Source organism: Molothrus aeneus, chromosome 2 (assembly GCF_037042795.1).
Source record: "Molothrus aeneus isolate 106 chromosome 2, BPBGC_Maene_1.0, whole genome shotgun sequence".
NCBI lineage: Eukaryota > Metazoa > Chordata > Aves > Passeriformes > Icteridae > Molothrus > Molothrus aeneus.
In genome coordinates this window covers 47,806,608-47,825,066 of record NC_089647.1, presented here as the reverse complement: position 1 = coordinate 47,825,066, position 18,459 = coordinate 47,806,608, and the positions used below count along the sequence as shown (strand labels likewise).

The 18,459-nt window shown below is 44.6% G+C and overlaps 1 protein-coding gene across 1 annotated transcript; it reads left to right on the top strand.

Moving 5' to 3' along the window:
* The first annotated feature begins 9,473 nt into the window (after positions 1 to 9,473).
* HMGB1 (high mobility group box 1) lies at positions 9,474 to 18,107 on the top strand. The gene is made up of 5 exons (XM_066544881.1): positions 9,474 to 9,638; positions 12,386 to 12,548; positions 12,832 to 12,977; positions 13,954 to 14,128; positions 16,155 to 18,107. Exons 2-5 carry the CDS (start codon positions 12,399 to 12,401, stop codon positions 16,329 to 16,331), a joined length of 648 nt encoding a protein of 215 aa, XP_066400978.1. The 5' UTR covers positions 9,474 to 9,638; positions 12,386 to 12,398; the 3' UTR covers positions 16,332 to 18,107.
* The last annotated feature ends 352 nt before the right edge of the window (positions 18,108 to 18,459 follow it).

Below are 18,459 nucleotides of genomic sequence, written 5' to 3'. Positions count from 1 at the left end.
AACCTTCCATTGCCATCATCTGCTTTGCATTTCTACGTGAAAGGCCCAAGGTGTTTCTGTTTGGACCCCCAGAAAATGAGGAAGACAAGGTTGGTTGGCCATCTGCCAGGGCGCGAGGTCTGACTCGCTCCTCGCTCCCGGGGCTGCTGGTGAAGGCAGAGGCAGAACTGAGTGTTCTGTGTGGCATTCAACTGCCTTAACCACATGCCCATCGCTCTCTTCCTGTAGTTGTCTGTCTTGTTCTCAGCAGAACTCCTAAAGACAACACATATACCAACCAATAAATAATCTAATTTGATGCACAGCCCTGATTCACTTCCTGAGCTGTGTCCTGCACACACAGAGGGGCTGCAGTCCCGTGGAAAAATTCAGCACAGTGCACAAGGCCAAAGAGTAAGGCTGTTAAGTGTCTTTAAACTTTGCAATGAAGCAGTGTTCTTTTAATGTCACTTATTATAGCCATAGCTCAAAGTATTTTTAACAAGAAACAGGAGGAAAATGAAAGCTTTTAGAACTGGTTGTAACCAATTCCCTGTCGAGCCTGTGAACATGAATATCCAGCTCAGTGAAACACAATGTCAGCCGATGGGAGGAGGCTGGCCACCTCCAGGGAGGAAGGGAAGGAAGAAGGATGGGTGCTTAACACCATGGCTATATCCAACTTGCTTCCAAGTCTCAGGGACTATTTGTGGAATGTTGACCCTAGCTCTTTAGCTTTTGTTTTCTCTTCAGCATTCCCAGCCCAAAATTTAGCTCCTCCAGAGCTTCTCAGTGCAATAGACGTTGGGGGTGTTGCTGTAGTCTGCTAATCATTTAAATGAAGAAAAAGAAATCAAAGATGGGCTTTTCTCCTACGTTTTCTTGTTGAAAAATAAGAGGAGATGCTCAGAGTTCTCTCCACAATGAATTTCAGGGGCTATGCTTCTGATCCTTGATCTCAAAAATAGATGGCAAAATCTTTAATAATAGAAAATTTTGCTCTTGGTTTACCTCTTTAATCTTCTTCTCAGTCAAATTGTAATGTCCTATTGTTTGTAAGCTACCAAGGATGTTGTGTAGACTCCAGTGCCAGAGCAATTGTGTTGAGAACACATGCTCATCTTGTTATCTTTTATGTTAGTATTTGGTAGCATAATAAGTTTTTTTCAGAGAAACCTTGCCAGATCATGGTCTGAGTTTCAGTTTTTGTTAATGTCTGCTTTATCTATGGATAGTGCTTGAGATTTGGTCACCAAGCCTAGTGATTTGCTATGAGGAAAACAAAACAAACTCATACTTTGCTTTTGCATGTTTTTCTCTGGGATATACAGTCTTTTCTTGCAAGTAATGTAGCAAGTTCCTGTAAAAAGAGCTGGTGGGAATACTGTTAGGGAAAATTTGTTCAACCCATTCACTGAAATTCATAAAAATCAAAATACTTGCAAAAGTATTCACTGGCATTTTGCTGCAAAATAAAAATGAAAACCCTGATTTTAGTACTGATTTTTTTTTTTAATAAGGATCAGTTTTCAACATTTCATAGCTGTAGAGAAATTGTGGGAATGGGACAAAACAGTCTTGATACGTAGAATGACCTTAAGTCTGTATCTCAACTCAACACTTTGTATCATGAAACCATGGCCTGAAACTGCTGCCTGTCATATCAGATATTATCACTGATTTATTATGTTACTTCATCTTACCTGCTTTGTAACCTTTTGGCAGGGATCAGGTTTTTTTTCTGTGTTTGGGGTATCTTCTTTTGGTTTGGGGTTGAGTTTTTTTATCAGCACCTAACTGAGCCCTGATCCATGATTTGGCTTCCAGGTACTAGGAAAATACAAGTACTAATCATGCCTGCTGCTAAAAATTTTCTACATTATTTCATTTGCATTTGTTTGCCTTCAGCTTCTAGTCATTGATTCTTGTTATGCCTTCTCTGATGGATTAAAGAGCTCTTTAGGACTCACTATTTTCTCCCCAGGAAGGTGCTTTTACCCTGTGATCAAGTTACTTCTCAATATTATTTTTGTTGTTGTTTGTTTGTTTTTAGAAAAAGCTAAACAGATTGTGCTTTTTAGGGTTCTCATTATTTTTAAACATTCCCGGATGATTTTTGTGGCTCTTTTCTATCCTTAAAACTCTGTGTTTACTAGTCACATGCACAGGAGTAAAATTACTTCTCTAGTTCCTCTTGTGTTAGTATGGTTAGAAATTGACGGTATTGCAAGGTCAGACAAAAAAAACCCTACCTAATATGACTTCTACACACCTGAGTGTAGTTATTAGAGGAAGATGGATGGATGACTTTAAAAACATTTAAATATTTTTAAGTGATCCACAAATCAGCAAGAGTGGGTGTGCAGGAGGGATGCCAAAAGTATTTATGTTGAGGTTTTTAAGGAGCTAGAAGTGAAAATAAAAATAATAATTTTAATTGTAAAGCAACAATAATGCATCAAAACTTAAGTGCTGTGTTTAGCATAGTAAAGCATAGTTGCAGAAATTTTGTAGAACTGAATGAAAAATGTTTGTTATTAACAAACTGTTCTGGGTCACTGGAAACAGAGACTAAGTGGATGTGAATATACATATCCCCATTTTCCATCCATTTAATCCTATAAGTAGCCACTTGCTTATATTTGGAAACCCAAGAACAGTTATGTGATCTGTTATGCTGAAGTAGAAGAAATAACATAGTATTAAGAATTCTGGTTTTTATAAAGATTGTCTCTATTAAGTCATATAAAAGTTCAAACAATCAAAATCCAGAGCTTCAAAGAGGCTCTTGAAAGTTTCACTGCTTCAGTATTTTTTTCCAAAGGGGTGGCTATTTATTTTGATTTGCATCCATACTTTAGGACAAGGTTAAGTTAAATTTACACTAACGAGACTGATCAGATGCCTGTCTAGTGAAAACATCTCAGCTTACCCATTGATTTTCATGCATATCATGCATATAAGCATCTGAATTGGATCTGCACTCCCAGCCCCACACTTATCCCTCCTGGAAACCATCAGATTTTACATTAAATTCAACTTCAGACTGTTTAAACTCTCAGTGGTGCACATTAGTTTGATGCAAGTTTGTCTAATGTTGTGTCTGACAAAACTTTGAGGTCACCACATTGACTTTCTGTCCAAACTGACTTGAGTTTTGACTTTGAAAAGAATGCATCTTTCCCTTGTGGCAGCATTCCCTCTGTGAAATTCGGGGCATATTTCACAAAGGTCTTCATTTGTTTCAGCAAAATGAAAGTTCATGGAAACATGGTAAATGAGGAAGGAATGAGATTTAAAGTAAGACTTAGAATCCTCTAAAACTCATGGAGAAGAAGTAAAGGCGAACAAGAACTGAATAGAAAGCCAAATGGGCTCTAGTTAAGAAAGTACTAAGCTAAATATATTTAGACTATTAATTTTTGTGTGTTAATGGAAAAGTTATTACTAAGATTTTGGTAACATTGGGTGACTTGGGGTAGGAGTTGTCCCCCTGCAATGATGAGCTCCCAGAGCCCTTTTCAAAACAACCATCTGCTGTTGGAAAAGGCAAGAGAAGTGGGCATTCCCTTGAATGCTTTTTGGTATCACAGGCTTAGTCAGTGTAAAGTATGTGATTTCTCACATCCTAGGTTACCTCAGTTTCTTCTCCTGAGTCTCAGAAATCTTGGAATAGAACCATTAAATAGAAGGAGATGACATCCCTGGGAAAGAAGATGGTAGAAGAAACAGGATGATTATGATAGAAGCTGGAGACAGTCTTTGTGAGAATACTTGCATGACTTCTTTTCTCTGAACAGCCAGTTAAAAGGTGATCCTCCTTTCTAAGCCAGTAATAAATTGCTATGGCTGCATGTAATGGTGGGTGTTTCACCAATGCAGCACCCAGTGCAGTGCAGTACATACTGGAAAACCATTTTGGAAGTGGGGGGAGAGGGGTCTGGCTAGAAAATTACTTTCCCATTATATAATGCTACTGATGACTATCTGGTGAGCAGATACAGCTGCCAGAATGCATTTTTCAGTTTATCTTTGCACAGGAATGTGGACAAAAGAAGAGAAGAAAAGGGGCACAGAAAGGAGAGAGATGGAGAAAGGATAAGAGTTTTTTGAGGCTGCTTCTGCTCTTCCAGGATATGTTCTTTGCCCTCCCTAGTTTTCAAAATAACCAATATAACTCTCCCTAGTGAGAGTTATATGCTGATAACTTGTAATCTGCCTTGGGCACCATATCTCCATGGGAAGTTAGCAGGTTTATGAAGTTCCTGAGTATGTGGACAGCTCCTCGAATGGATGAGAAACTCTCCATTGCATTGTAAGGATGAGACAGTCACTACTCAGTGACACCTATGTACACTTGGCTGTATTCAGCAAAAGGGCAAGACTGTCCTGTCAAACTGTGCAAGTTCCCCTTTTTGAAGCTGTGAGCTAATGGTTATTTCCTCCAGCAGTTCCTGTAACTGCTTGTATGCAGTCAACATTCACAGTAGGTCCTGAGTAGTTACTAGATAGATGGATGTGTGCTGCATCCTGGTTTTTTGGATATCAGCATCCCAAAAATTCACATAAGACTGTGCTAGGATTTCTACTATCAGGGACTGTGTTGGCATTAAGGTGTCATCCTCATATCCAGAAGCAGATGGTTTAGTCTGTGTTGCAGTCCCATATAAAGGACCAGAGTACAGGTCAGGTGATTTTAATACATCGTTTATTTTCAGAAAACATGTAGATAAGGAAACAGTAGCTCTGTCCCAGTACTGTACCTAGCTCTAGGAATCTTTCCAGTTTGACATGGAGCATTGAGATCTGTCTAAAGGAGTCCTGGCTGTGACAGCATGTCCTGGTGAATCTTCTGGGCTGGATAAAATAGGAAGGAAGGGCATCTCAGGTATTTTTGATCAGCTTAGGCATGGTTGGATTCTGCCTGTTTGGGTGTAGAAGTCTAACAGTGGTGTCAGCATCAGAAGCTTACCTGCCTCTCTACTGGAGTGAGTGAGACAGAGTACTAACACCTTTAGAGCAGTGTCTGTGAAGATGGACAGCAGCATTTTGGGTTTATTAGAAGCAGCTATTAACTCTTATCTCAGTGGCAGGCTTCAGTGTACAATACATAAATGATCTGGAGATTTTGGAGGGGACTGAATATTTGATGCCATGTTTCCAGAAAGTTGAAGAGATAAATGGATATTGCACTGCATGTTGTGTTCTCAGCAAAGCAAGCATCTCAGCAGGTCAGCGATTTCAGAAATAGTGCAGTCCTGAAAGAACATTTTTTTAACTCCTTTTTGCTGTTGAAGCTGAACACAGTTCCATCTGTCTGAAACTGTACATTGAGAGCTTCACAGAGGCACTTAAAGAAGTTATGTACTTATGCATAAGGAATAAGATGCTGAAGGAATCATATTTCATAAGAGTAAAGCTATTAATCTTACCATAAAATAGTTACTTTCTATACACATATTCACTCTAAAAAATGTTCATGGTATACTGATCATCTGAGGAAAAGTCCATACTGATGTATCTTCACCATCTTTCTGAGCTGAACAGTGTGAGTATATGCTTTTGCTATGAAAACCTGTTTACTTGGATACTTTGCCATGCATCTGCTAATTCCACAAAAAATGTACAAATTTTCATGTTACCCATTTTGTGGATAAAATCACTGTGTAAGTACTGACCCTGATTTAAGAATGTATCAGCTCTAGAAACAATGGAATTGTCTTCAGGGCTCACATGTCAACAAAGATCAGCTGGTTCACAGGTGAAGCTTGGTGAGGAGAACGCTGCAGCGGCTCTGGTGCCATCCCTGCTCCCTGCCTGCCTCTCCCAGACTGCTGCCTTTAGTCAGCCGAGGTTACCTTGCCTGTCTGCCACTGCTCCAATGTTACCACTTACACACCTGGATCAGCCAGCCACTCATCTGTGGGGAGTGGACAAAAAGCCACTTGAAACCCTGCTCACTGATAGAAGAGCGACAGCAGTCTACGCAGATGACTTGACACAGTGTGAGCAAATCCAGAGAGAAAGGTAAAGCAAATCAGGTTCCATGCATTGGTACTGTTTGCAGACATGCTGATTCTCATTCCTTTGAACAGAGTCTTTCTCTTCCAGAAATTATTTTAAGGAAATACTTAAAGTGTATCTCCTTCAGATTTCAAATAAGACACCAGAGGAAAATACTGACTTCAAGTCTGCATCTAATGAGCAACTGAGAATTGTGTTCATCTTGGCTGTCACAGGCTGGCACTGCAGCCTCAGGAAAAGGGCAAATATGGCCAGGGCTTTTTTTCAAATACGCTGTGAAAACCGTGCCCACTGTAGGGATGGAAGTGTTCAAAAGCAAGAATGAAAATCTCCATTACCAGCAGCTCCATCAGAAGTACATGTGCCCAGGTGCCCTGTCTCCACAGATGTTTTGCTCTCATTTTGAGCTGAAAATGTAACTTTTTTGTTGAAAACGGCTTTCAGATCTTGTTAAAAATAGCCTAATAGTAGCTTTGGATTTGACTGACAAGTTAGTTGTTACTGTGCCATTTTCACTGTAATAGTCTAGTAATTTTGACCCAAAGAAACAATGATCTCATTCCTTGGGAGGGAGGACAGAGTGACAAAATCTGGAGGTCCCGTGACGACACTGAATCTCTTAGTTGTCAAAGCAAGCTATGAAATCATCTGCTTTCCTGCCAGATCCCACTGGGCAGTAAGCAGTGTCCTTCACAGAACACACATTTCGCAGGACACCATGAGGGCACGGAAGAACCATGTTCCTGCCCCACGGGAAGTGTGCTGCCCCACACCCTGTGACTTCTGGAATTGATACAAGTGTGTTTTCCCACCTCTGTCAACAACTACAGCACTAAAATGGGCAGAAGCTTTCTAAGGTTCTTTATATACTGTGATTCATCAAAAATTCTGCTCGCGTAGTGTCACCAATGTGTTTCACAGTTATTTTGGGAATGGGGGAGAATGAGATCGCTGCATCTCTTTCTCAGGCTCCACTGCCAACCAGGTAGTCTGTACTTGTTGGAATTCTACATCCTTGTTCATGTTTGCTAGAAGTCTTGGGTTGTGAGCTCCATGGGGGATGATAGGAAGTGAGAGGAAAATTTTAATAAAACTTTTTTCATGATTCATTTGGAACTTTTCTGTTCCTACTCAATACTACATTGTTAAGAAGAACAGTTCTGTCCTTGGAAAGGCCTTCCTCTGTTACCTCTAAAGAAAACTGGAGAACAAAAGGATACTTTAAAAAAAGTTTGATATAGCTGATGGTCCCATTCAAGTTCAGCTTGCCTTACATGGAAAAGGAGTTGAACCAAAAGGCTTCTTACAACCATCTCTGCAGGTTTCCAAATAAGTAGCTACAACAGCTATCCTAAAAACTGAAGTATTCTATTTTCTGATAGAAATCCTAGTTTTAGTCTTTCTTTGCAACATGACCACCAATCTGTGTGTCTTTTCCCAAAGTATACCCTAATTTGCAAAACATCAAAATTACTAAACAGGGGTTTTGAAACTTCCTCTGCAGCTACATACTTTTTTTTTTCCTGGAGCAGTGGTACTGGGCTGTTGTGACCCAAATGTTGTGGGCAAAGCTTATATGCAAGAAGTCAAAGGTGTTTCATGTTATCCAAGTGATCTCAGTGACTGCACCTGTCTAGTGGAGTGTAATTTAAAACAGATTTGAACTTCAATGAGGTTTGCAGAAGAAGGCATGCTTGTGAAGTATCAGAAGGGATGTGGCACAGCATGAACAAGAGAAAAAACATATATTGCTTCCGTAAAAAACGCTGCTGTCTGCAACTGATGAGTAAATTCTTTTGTATTTCTGTCATCAAGGATTGCAGAAGAAACCCACTGGAATATGCAAACCTGTACGGGCCTGAGCATATAACTGACAGAGATGAAGGAAAACCCTTACAGGAGTATGTCACGTAATCAAATTCTCCTCACTTGCCTTTTACTGAAGGTTCAGCTATGGACAAGAGCAAGAAATAAAAGCATTATTTTGCTTTCCTTTCAGGTCTGGTTTTCACAGAATAAACCTTCAAGTTCTGTATGTACAAAGCTATCAGCTTCTGACAGTACACCACATAAACAGTAGTGATTTTTACAGTTTTCTTCTGTTCCATATAAAGGTTTTAACTTGAAATGCAAATCAGAAAAAAAAACCCATCAAGCCACAAACAAAAACTTTCCTTGAGACAGAAACACTGGTGTTCCTTATTATTCATGTATTTTTGCACAATTTCAGGTAGCAGAATCAACTGTCTTCATACGTTGACTAGCACTTCTTCACAAATGAGGCAATTTTAGAATTAGGGTCATTGTTCAGAAGGATCTTTACCTTCCATGAAGCACCATGCCTTCCCCAATAATTGCTATCCCTTGTGTGTCAGACCATAGACCCTTCCCAAACTCCACGGATAGATTTTGAGAGAGCATGACAATTAAGCAATTATTAAAATCAGCTATTTACACTCGAATATTTTTGAGCAATGTACACCTCTCTTCACTCAAGTTTGTGTTATTACAACAAGTGCCCAGACACTGCCTTTCGGGGCAGAGCAGTGGTTTTGGATTTTTCTCAGCAGCGCTCCTCCCAGCGTTGTTTGTACTAATAAAGTAGTGTAAACAGCGAAGCTGCTGTTAGGGAGTATTTCTCCCGTTCGCTGGTCCTGTACAACAGCCTCATGCGGTGCAAATGACAGTAAAAAAGCAGAGAGAGGAACAGCAGCGAAGGACAGGTGAGGTGTGGCTCAGAGCTCCCCTGCACCGGGATGCCCAGGACGGCGCCGGGTCACGGCTGCACCACTGCTGAGAGTTTGGGGGAGCTGCCTGACCACTGCAGACTGCTCCTTGTCACCCGGGAGGTTATGGAAAGCCAGCATCTTCCGCCTGTTGCTCATACAGGTGATGAAGCCATTTCTGGAAAAAGAAAGAAAAAATAAACAAAAAATCACGAACAACAAAACAAAACAAACGTCCCCCAACCTCAGGGAGGGGGCAGAGCCGCGCACACCGCCGCGGCAGCGGAGGGGAGCCCCGTGCCCCGGCTGGAACGGGGCAAGAGGAGCCAAGACACGCGGGCTCGGCTCGGCTCCCCGCTGAGCTCCGGCTTCCGCGCCTGAGCGGCGGGGCGGCGTGGCCGCAGGGGCGGGGGGCGGCGACGCCCCGCTCCTCACCGCGGGACGGCCGCGTTGGTGCCCCCGGGGCGGCGGGGGCGGCGGCGGGGGCGGCGAGGCCCGCGCCCCTCGCGGTTGGCGGCGCGGCGCCGGGCGGCCACGGCTGCTGTGCGGGCCCCGCCGCCGCCCGGCTCCCTGCGCTCACTTTTATATTTGCGCGCCCTTTCCCTGCTCGGTGACGTGTCCCGCCGCGCGCCCAACCGGCAGCGCGCTCTGGTCAGGACAATGGGAGCGCCTGGGCCAATCGGCGCGGCGCTCGGCTTGGCGGCGGCCAATGGGCGCGGGGCTGTGCAGAGAGTAATGTTACCAGCGCCGCGAGTGTGAGGAGGCTGCGTATCGATCCCGCGCTCAGCCATTGCGGTGCACCGGGCTGCACAGCGACCCAGCCAGCGCTGGGGCCGGGCGGGCGGCCGCGGGAGCGTCTCTGGGGCTCGGGGCCGAGCGAGGGCTGCGTGCCGACTCTGTCTGACACGGGTGAGTACGCGCCGGGGGCCGCTGGGCCGGCCGGGCGCGCTCGCCCGCTCGCCCGCCCGCTCGCAGCCGGGCGGTGAGCCTGTGGTGGCCGTCGTGCCGCCGCTGCTGCGCGACCGCGGAGCGCGGGGCAGCGCCGGCTCGGACGCCCGTACACAAAGGCGAGCGGGGCTGTGCCCGGGAGACCCTTTCCCGGGCGGCGAGCCCCTCGGCCGGGGCGGGGCGGGGGCGGCGGGCGACTTCGGGAGAGCGGGGCGGCGGGAGGCAAGGAGCGAGGTGGGGAGAGAGAGGCGGGCGATGGGAACCGGGCGAGCGGCCGGGGGTCGCCCGCCGCGGGGGGCGAGGGCCGCGCCGTGCCCCGCCGTAAGCCGCTTACACGGTACCTCGCCGTGGCCATCGCCGCGGTGGCGGGGCGGGCGGCGGGGCGGCAGGGGCTCCGGGCGGGCCGCGCCGGGGCGTTGGGGAGCGCGGGGAAACGGGGCGCGGGCCGGGGCGCCGCTGGCCCCGCGGCCGCCCGGCTGTAACATGGCTGACGGCAGCCGCGAGCGAGAAAACAAGGCGAGCGGCGCGGAGCAGCAGAGGAGGCGCTCGGGCGGGCGGGGGCGCAGTTCGGGGGAACTTTTTTCTTCAGCAGCCGCCGCTCGCCCGGGCGCGGGGCTGGCAGCCCCGGGGCCGCACAGCTCGGCGGGGCGAGGGAGGGAGCGGGGCGTCCCCGCCGGGGCTTCTACCGCGCCGCCGGGGCTCCGGCAGGCACTGAAAGCGCGCTGGTCCCCCCCATCTTCTTCCCCCCCGCTCCCACCCACCTCCCCCCGTCTCCCGCCCGCCCTCCCTCGGCTGCAATGGCTGAGCGTGTGCGCCAGGGTAGCGGCGCGCTCACACAAAGGGAAGGGAGGAAGGAGCCATGTTCTCTGTGCGGCGGCGGCAGCGGGCGACGCCACAGCGGCCATTCCGCGCCGCCCGGGCTGCGCTGCCACCGCCGCCCCCGCGGGCGGGGGTCGCCGCCCGGCCCCGCCACGGCCTCTCTCGGCGGGGGTCCCGCCGCCCGGGCTCGCCGCCCCGCCCGGCCGCGGGGGGTGTGGTGGCGGCGGGGGGGTGGGGAGCGGCCGGCTCTGCTCCTCGGCGCACAAAATGGAAGGAGGCTCGGCGGCGGGTGACCTCCTCCGCCAGGAGCCTGCGCCATGGCGGCCGCTCCCGCCGACACCGCCGCTGCGGCGGCGCGGCCGGCAGGGAGGGAGGGAGCGCAGGCCGGGGCTGCCTCGCCTCATGGCGGCCGGAGCGGGCAGGGCTGGGCATGGGCACGCTCCCCCCGCCGCGGGGGGACGGGGGCGGCGGCGGGAGAACGCTTTGTCCCGCCGGGGCCGGGGGTCGCCGCCGGCGGGCAGCTGCACCCCCGTGCGTCTCCGGCTTCTGGGCATGTGCTCGCCGTTGCAAGCCCTCGCCTGAACGCGGAATAAAACTTACACATGTTCTCCCTAATAACGGGACTAGTTTATTTTTTTCTTTTTTCTTTTTTTTTTTCCTTTTTTTTTTTTTTCTCTTCCACCCCCAGCAGGTCTCTTGAGGGACTTCAGAAGTTTCCCTCTGCCCCCCTGGTAGGGGAAGCGTCCAAAATGGCGGGAAGGAGGCGGCTTTTAAACGCCAGCCCCGGGGTCGCGGTGCCGAGCCCTGCCCGCGGCCGCCCCTGTCCCCGCAGCCCCGGCCCTGCCCCGGCCGAGCCCCGAGCCCGGTTGCGCTGGGAGCGGCTCCGTGCAGGCAGCAGCGGCTCCTGCTTCTTCAGTCCTCTTGTTTACTTGGTAGAAACTTCAGACCGGACGTGTTTAGTCACAGAGCAGAAATCTGTTTCTGTCTATCCGCCAAACCGATAGGAAATACAGCTTCTGTGGCAATACGGACAGGCACCGCCTGCCCTTTTTTTTTTTTTTTCTTTCACGCTTTTTTTTTTATCCTTCTTTTAACTCTGCTGAAAAGCAGAGCTTGTCAGGGTGCAAGTGACTTTTTCAGGGAGCTATGAAGAAATATTCCAAATGTCTGACTTGGGTGTGAAAGTCCCAGGAAGGCATTTTTCAGTCCCTGAAAGTGTCTTGCTCTTGTTGAGCACAGCTCTGCTGGCTGTACATAAAGTTGTGCTTTTCCCTGCATAGTTTATAACGTATTTGACCAAGTGAGGTGTTTCATTCCCATATTTCAATGTATACCTGCAAAGAGTAGGCTTTTGTAGTACACATAAAGTTTGGTCAAACATGTGGTATAGAAAATAATAAAAACCATATTTTGTAAATAAACACACAGGGCCTACAGGGAAGAGGTAGAAACATGGGCTGTGAAAATAAAGAAATCAGTAATCCAGAAGGCCACTGAGACAGGATGCTTGGGTACTTGTTCCCTCCTTTCAATAGTGTTTATTCTTCCCAAGCTTATGATTAATACACTGGTAATAATTGTGGTATGCAGTCTCCACTGCAATACTTGCCTCCAGATTGCTTGGAAGGACAGTTTTTGTTTGCAAAAGACCGTAACTGCACGTTTTCAAGGCCCTTTGAGATTTCAGGTTGCTTACATCCTGGTCACCTCAGGCAGGCATGACAAACATCTTCAGCAAATTTTCCAGAAGGGAATCTTCTTCGCATTGTATGATTTCAGAATACTGCTCCAGCAGGTGCTGTTTGGCATGACCCTTGGTTGTGACTTACTTTCTGCCCTGGGTGGTTGAAAATACAAGTTTTAAAGGTGTCTCATTTGCTTCATTACAGAAAATCAGCAAAAATGGGTAAAGGTGATCCTAAGAAGCCGAGAGGTAAAATGTCTTCATACGCCTTCTTTGTGCAAACCTGTCGGGAGGAGCACAAGAAGAAACATCCAGATGCGTCAGTGAACTTCTCAGAGTTCTCAAAAAAATGCTCAGAACGATGGAAGGTAGGAATAGCTGCTTAAAAAATAAAAAGCCGCAAAACCTTAAATGGCTGGTTTTTTGAAATACCATTCAAGATTGTAAATTATTTCTTTGGGAGCTCAGGTTTTGGGTAAGTATAAAGTGTAGTTGTAAAGTGACTGGTAACTATCCATTATCCTTGTCTTACCTTTAGCTCCCCCAGCTGAAATTTTGGAATGGTCTTTGGTATGTTTTTGAATCTTAAAGTACTGTTTTGATCCTTATGTGTCCCTTTTAAGGTATTCTGTGATTCTGATTGCCTTCCAGACTATGTCTTCTAAGGAGAAAGGGAAGTTTGAAGATATGGCAAAGGCTGACAAGCTTCGTTATGAAAAAGAAATGAAAAACTATGTACCACCTAAGGGGGAAACAAAAAAGAAGTTCAAGGATCCAAATGCACCGAAGAGGCCTCCGTAAGTAGATTCCTAGCTTTAGGTTGTCTTGTTTGGGACCATCACACTGGTGTGGATCTATAAAATGGTAATTTTATCCAGGAGCTTCAGAAATACAAGAGTGTATGATCTTCCTCGCCAGTGGTGTAAAGATAGGTTGAAATTTTAGTTATGGATGCTAAGTTTTTATTTTCAGGTAGGTGGTCCCACTATCAAAGTTGGAGTAATGGCAGCATTTAAAATTAGATGCAAAAATAGACTATGTGTGATTCTGACTGATTCTTCGAATTTCTGTTAAGAGGGTAATTCCAGTGTAATATGGCAGTAAAGTACTGCTGGCCCTCCCTGCTCATCACCTGTTGGCTTGAGCAGAATTTTTGCTTGGCAGTCAGTTTAAAATTGGAGGCTTTTGCACAGAAAGAGTTTGAGGGGTGATCTTCCTCAAAACCAGCCTGGAAAGTTAAAACTTTAGCCACAACATAATGACAGCTGGCTTCAAATTCATCTTCTGGACACCAGCACTTTATTGTGTGTGTATGTGTGTGTTTTGAACTGAGCTAATGCTGAAAAGGACAGGGAAGATCCTTTACAAGCTAATGTTCTTTCTTGGGCTGGTGCTGTGGTCTGGAAATCTGCTTTTCTAACAAATATTGCAGCCTCGCACCTCTAACAGTTCTGACATAACATTTGCTGCCATAGCATCATTGACTTAGTCTAATTTCTAAAGCTTTTCTCTGGGTCTGGTGTATAAAGTCTGCCTGTCTGGGGATTCTGCCAGAAATGGGACCAGATGTGCAGCATTACTTAAAAGAAAAGGGTGCATTGAGTTTGCAAAGTGGCTCATTCAGTTCTGATACCTTCCACTGTAATCAATGTCTGTCTCACTTTTAGGTGCCTTTTCCAAAGTGCTCTTAAGGAACAGCAGCAAAGCTCCCAAAAGTTGCTGCTGTAGAGAAGTCTAAAATTTAAATCATCTTTTTTTATTTTTTCTCTGTAGTTCGGCTTTTTTCTTGTTTTGCTCTGAGTTTCGTCCAAAAATCAAAGGAGAACATCCTGGTCTGTCCATTGGAGATGTTGCGAAGAAACTGGGAGAGATGTGGAACAACACCGCTGCAGACGATAAACAGCCTTACGAAAAGAAGGCTGCTAAGCTGAAGGAGAAATATGAAAAGGTAACACTGACATTTAGGGACATGCTTTGGGGAGGTCACGCCTCAGTTTTCTAGACGCTTTTTTCCTTATTGTGTACCCTGATACCTGATGTAGCAAATTATAGTATGCTAATGACGTAATTCATTAGATTTGTTAAAAAGGCTTGTATGCAGGGGCAAATGATTCATTGGCATAACAGTAAATTGGAGTCCTTTACCTTGAACTGTTTGCATTTGTCTGTAGTTTTGACCTGTTATTGGTGCTTGAATAAATTCTGGGGGCTCTTGTTACTAAATCCATAAGTCACAGCAGAATTTGAGTTGAGTTGGTAGCAGTAAGTAATGCTGGTAAGGAATGAATTGGTTCTCCCTAATTTTGGAGATGCTAGTGAGCATCCTTGAATGTTAGGATAATTGATACACATAGCTGATTTTTAAAATATACTCCAGGAAAATGACAAAACACAAAATGAGATAACTAGGTCTAGGCATGTGTTTTTCCTGGACCTACTTTGTGTCCATGTCCTTTCTAGTAATGAATTTGGTTAATTATGCATATGAAGCAGCTTGTCATACAATTTTTTTAATTATTAAAGCTAAACCCTGCCATCCTAATTGGAGTTGCAGAATTCTGTTGTGCACACAGGACTGTGCTACACATGGTTTTATTTCTAGAGGCAGATTCCCATGCCAATATGTGGAAACCAAGGGAAGAGGAGGGATGCACCCTGGCATCCCCTGACGATGCTTCACAAGGGGTCAGCGACCACTGTGCTGCCATACAGCACCTATGTCCATTGTGTGCTGTCACTTTCCTCTGGGTATTTCTCCTGCTGGCAAACAAATCCAAGTTCAAAATTTTTGCACTGTAGTATGCAAGGTGGAGCCTTGGAGCCCTGTTGATGTGCTGGAGAGGAGTTGCAGATCTAGGAGCTTTCCCACATGATGCTTTCTGTACAGCTTCATAGTAATTGCTTGTACACACATCCCAGGCAACTCAGGCATTTTTTAAATTATAGAATTATTAGTCTTTATTTGCAGATATCATTTTAATTTTCAGTAGTAATGTCTTTATTTCTTAGACTTACATGTAGGATTTTAAGGGGTAGTAATCTTCACTATTTCACTGCTTGGCCTTTGACTTAGTGGGTATCATCTCAAAATTTCCTGCTAAGTTTAAGAGAGTCCAAGAGAGCAGTAAGATTAGTGGTGTAGTGTTTAACAGGTGGGGGATATTTGAAGATTTGGACCATCTGTGTGAATGCGTTGATGTTTCTCTCTAGCTGGTATGTGTAAGCTTTGTAGATCAATTCTCCTATCTAATGGTTTTACTGTTATGGCATAAAGTTGGGAAGTCTTAACTGCTTTTATGACTGTGCCTTCCAGGTATGGTTTTAACTTCCCTGTAGCAGGAACTGAATTTTGTGCATTTCAAACGACTGGAATAAATTTATTGCATGCAGAAGGTGGCAGTGTCTACCCTTTAATCAAGTTCTTCTTATACCTTTTATTTAGTAAACTTCTGTTAGGCAGAGTTGAGTCTAACTGCTCTTTGCTGAGGCATAGCATTGCAGCTGTTAGGCTGGGTCATTCTGATATCCTCTGGGTGGCTGATCCCAGGTTTGTGCCTCAAACGAGGGTTTCCTGTGCATTTCTTTAGGCACTGTAGAAGGGAGGGCTAGAAAGGGAACTTAAGAGGTCTCCCTACTCCATTTCCTTATGGGATAGTGGGCTCAGCTGTGCCTTTACCATCAGAGGTAGCGGCCTTTCCAGCCTGTTCCCAGAAGCCCAACAATGGAGATTCCTTAGCAGCCATAAGCAGTGTGCAGCAGCATGCCAGTGTCATTTCTGTGTTAGAGGGTTCCCGATTCTTTGGCTTCAGTTCACCTCAGAGCTGAAGCCACAGCTCCCTCCTGGTCCTGCCCCAGTGGATGTGCAGAAAGGGCAGGTAGCTGGGTGGCTGCTTTCACAACTGCTCTGTGGAGGTTGCTCAGACCTCTTGGCTGGGTAAATCTTTGAGAGATTGTTCCTGCTTTTCTTCTCCAAGGATATCGCTGCATACCGGGCCAAAGGGAAGGTTGATGGAGGCAAGAAAGTAGTTGCCAAGGCTGAGAAGAGCAAGAAGAAGAAGGAAGAGGAGGAGGATGAGGATGAAGATGAAGAGGATGAAGATGATGAAGAGGAGGAAGAAGAGGAGGATGAAGATGATGATGATGATGAATAAGTCTCTTTTAGAGCAATTTCTTTCTTGTCTATAAAGCATTTAACCCCCCTGTACACAACTCACTCCTTTTAAAGAAAAAAAAATTGAAATGTAAGGCTGTGTAAGATTTGTTTTTAAACTGTACAGTGTCTCTTTTTTTGTATAGTTAACACACTACCGAATGTGTCTTTAGATAGCCCTGTCCTTAGTGGTATTTCAATGGCCACTAACCTTGCCTGGTACAGTGTGGGGGTTGTAAATTGGCATGGGAGTTATAAAGCAGGTTCTTGTTGGTGCACAGCACAAATTTAGTTATATTTGGGGATGTAGTTCATTTCTCATCTTCAGTTGTCTCTGATGCATCATAAAAAATAATTGTTGTTCTGTTAACTGAATACCACTCTGTAATTGCAAAAAGGAAGAAAAAAAGTTGCAGCTGTTTTGTTGACATTCTGAATGCTTCTAAGTAAATACAATTTTTTTTTATTAGTATTGTTGTCCTTTTAATAGGTGCCCTTGAGAATCATACTTTTTCTTTCTTTTTTTTTTTTTTTTTTTCTTTTGAGGGGAACTCATCTTTTGCTTTATTGAATGCCCGTATGGGATCACGGGAATATTACAGTTTTCATCTTTCATATAACCAGCTGATAAACAAAGCTTTGATCTGCATACCCTGCATTATCATGATAGGGTAAGAAAAGAAATATATAGGCATATGATGAAAATCTTCCATAACTGGAAACAACAAAAATTCAATCTCAGCAAATGGATACTTGTTCAGATTTTTGTGAAATGTAATATTCTATTGCGTTGCATGAGTTTACCAGTCTTGGAGAGTTGAGAAGTATAGAGTTCAATTTTACAGAAACTAAATACTTTGGGGGGTGGGGAGGGAGGGAACGTTAAATTTTGTCCTAGAAGGACCCATAGGAAGAGTGTATGTCCATCCGGTGTGGAGAAATTTACACGTGTGACTCTGTTACCATGTAATGGAAGTTATATTTGTAAATCTCTGAACACCTGGGGGTGATGAGCGTACCTAAAATGTGTAAAGTTAAAAGCATGAAATGACCATATTATTTTTTGGTGACAGGTCTGGTGATGGCCACGGGCTTTATACCATGAGACTCCTGGTAGCAAAGGGCCCACAAGAAATGATTTTTCTTTCTAAGATTTCTATAAATGGTACCATTATTATTTGTTAAATCTATGTAAATTCATATTTGTATTCTTGAAATTCTAGTTTTAGCCCTTTAAACAAAGTTGTATATTGTCTCAAATTGAAAATGAGATAAGATGTATTTTTCCTGTTAGGTTTTATACCGCACTCTTGATGTTTGCCCATTTTTAAGTTAAATATAGTTGTATGGAAAAGTACATTTTATTAAATTTTGCATTAAAAAGTTAAATGTTTATGGTATACCAACAATGTCTAATTTGGTCAAATACAGTTCTCTTCCAAAACCAAAGCTAAGGGGTTTTTTGCATATTTAGTAAAACTTCAAGTGCTGGCAGCTGTAACTATTTTCACATATACCTGCTTACCAGTTTGGGGGACAATTCGGCAATTTTGTGGTTACAAAATTATGGTTCTCTTAAGTGCCAGTGTTTAAAAACAAACAAAAAAAAAGCATTCTTGTAATTTTACACGCTTTTGTGATGGAGTATTGTTTTGTTATACAATTTTGACTTTCAGATTCTTATTTCAATTTGCATTTATGTATAACTTCAGGAGAAATATTGAACATCTGAAATCCTGGATGATACTAATAAACTAATAATTGCAGAGGTTTTAAATACTTAGTTAAATGGCTCACTTAATACCCTAAGGATTTGGGGCTTTTTGTGTGTGTTGGTGTTCTCAGATATGTACATCCCTGCTTTCTGTTTCAAGCAGAATGATGCTGTTTGCAAGGTCTCAATATAGAAAGGGTAGGACAGACAGACTTTTTTTGTCTCCTTGAACTGGATATTACACATTCAAATGCTCTTAACCGATGACAAATAAATTTTCTGTGCTGAAGGGTTTTTTTGTTTCCCCAGGTCATCAGAGGAAAGTAGACACATTTCTTGTTCTTGGAACAAGCATACTTAATGAGATCCCCATAATCTTGTGCCTTTGTTCTCAGTGCTTGGTGTTGACAGAAGT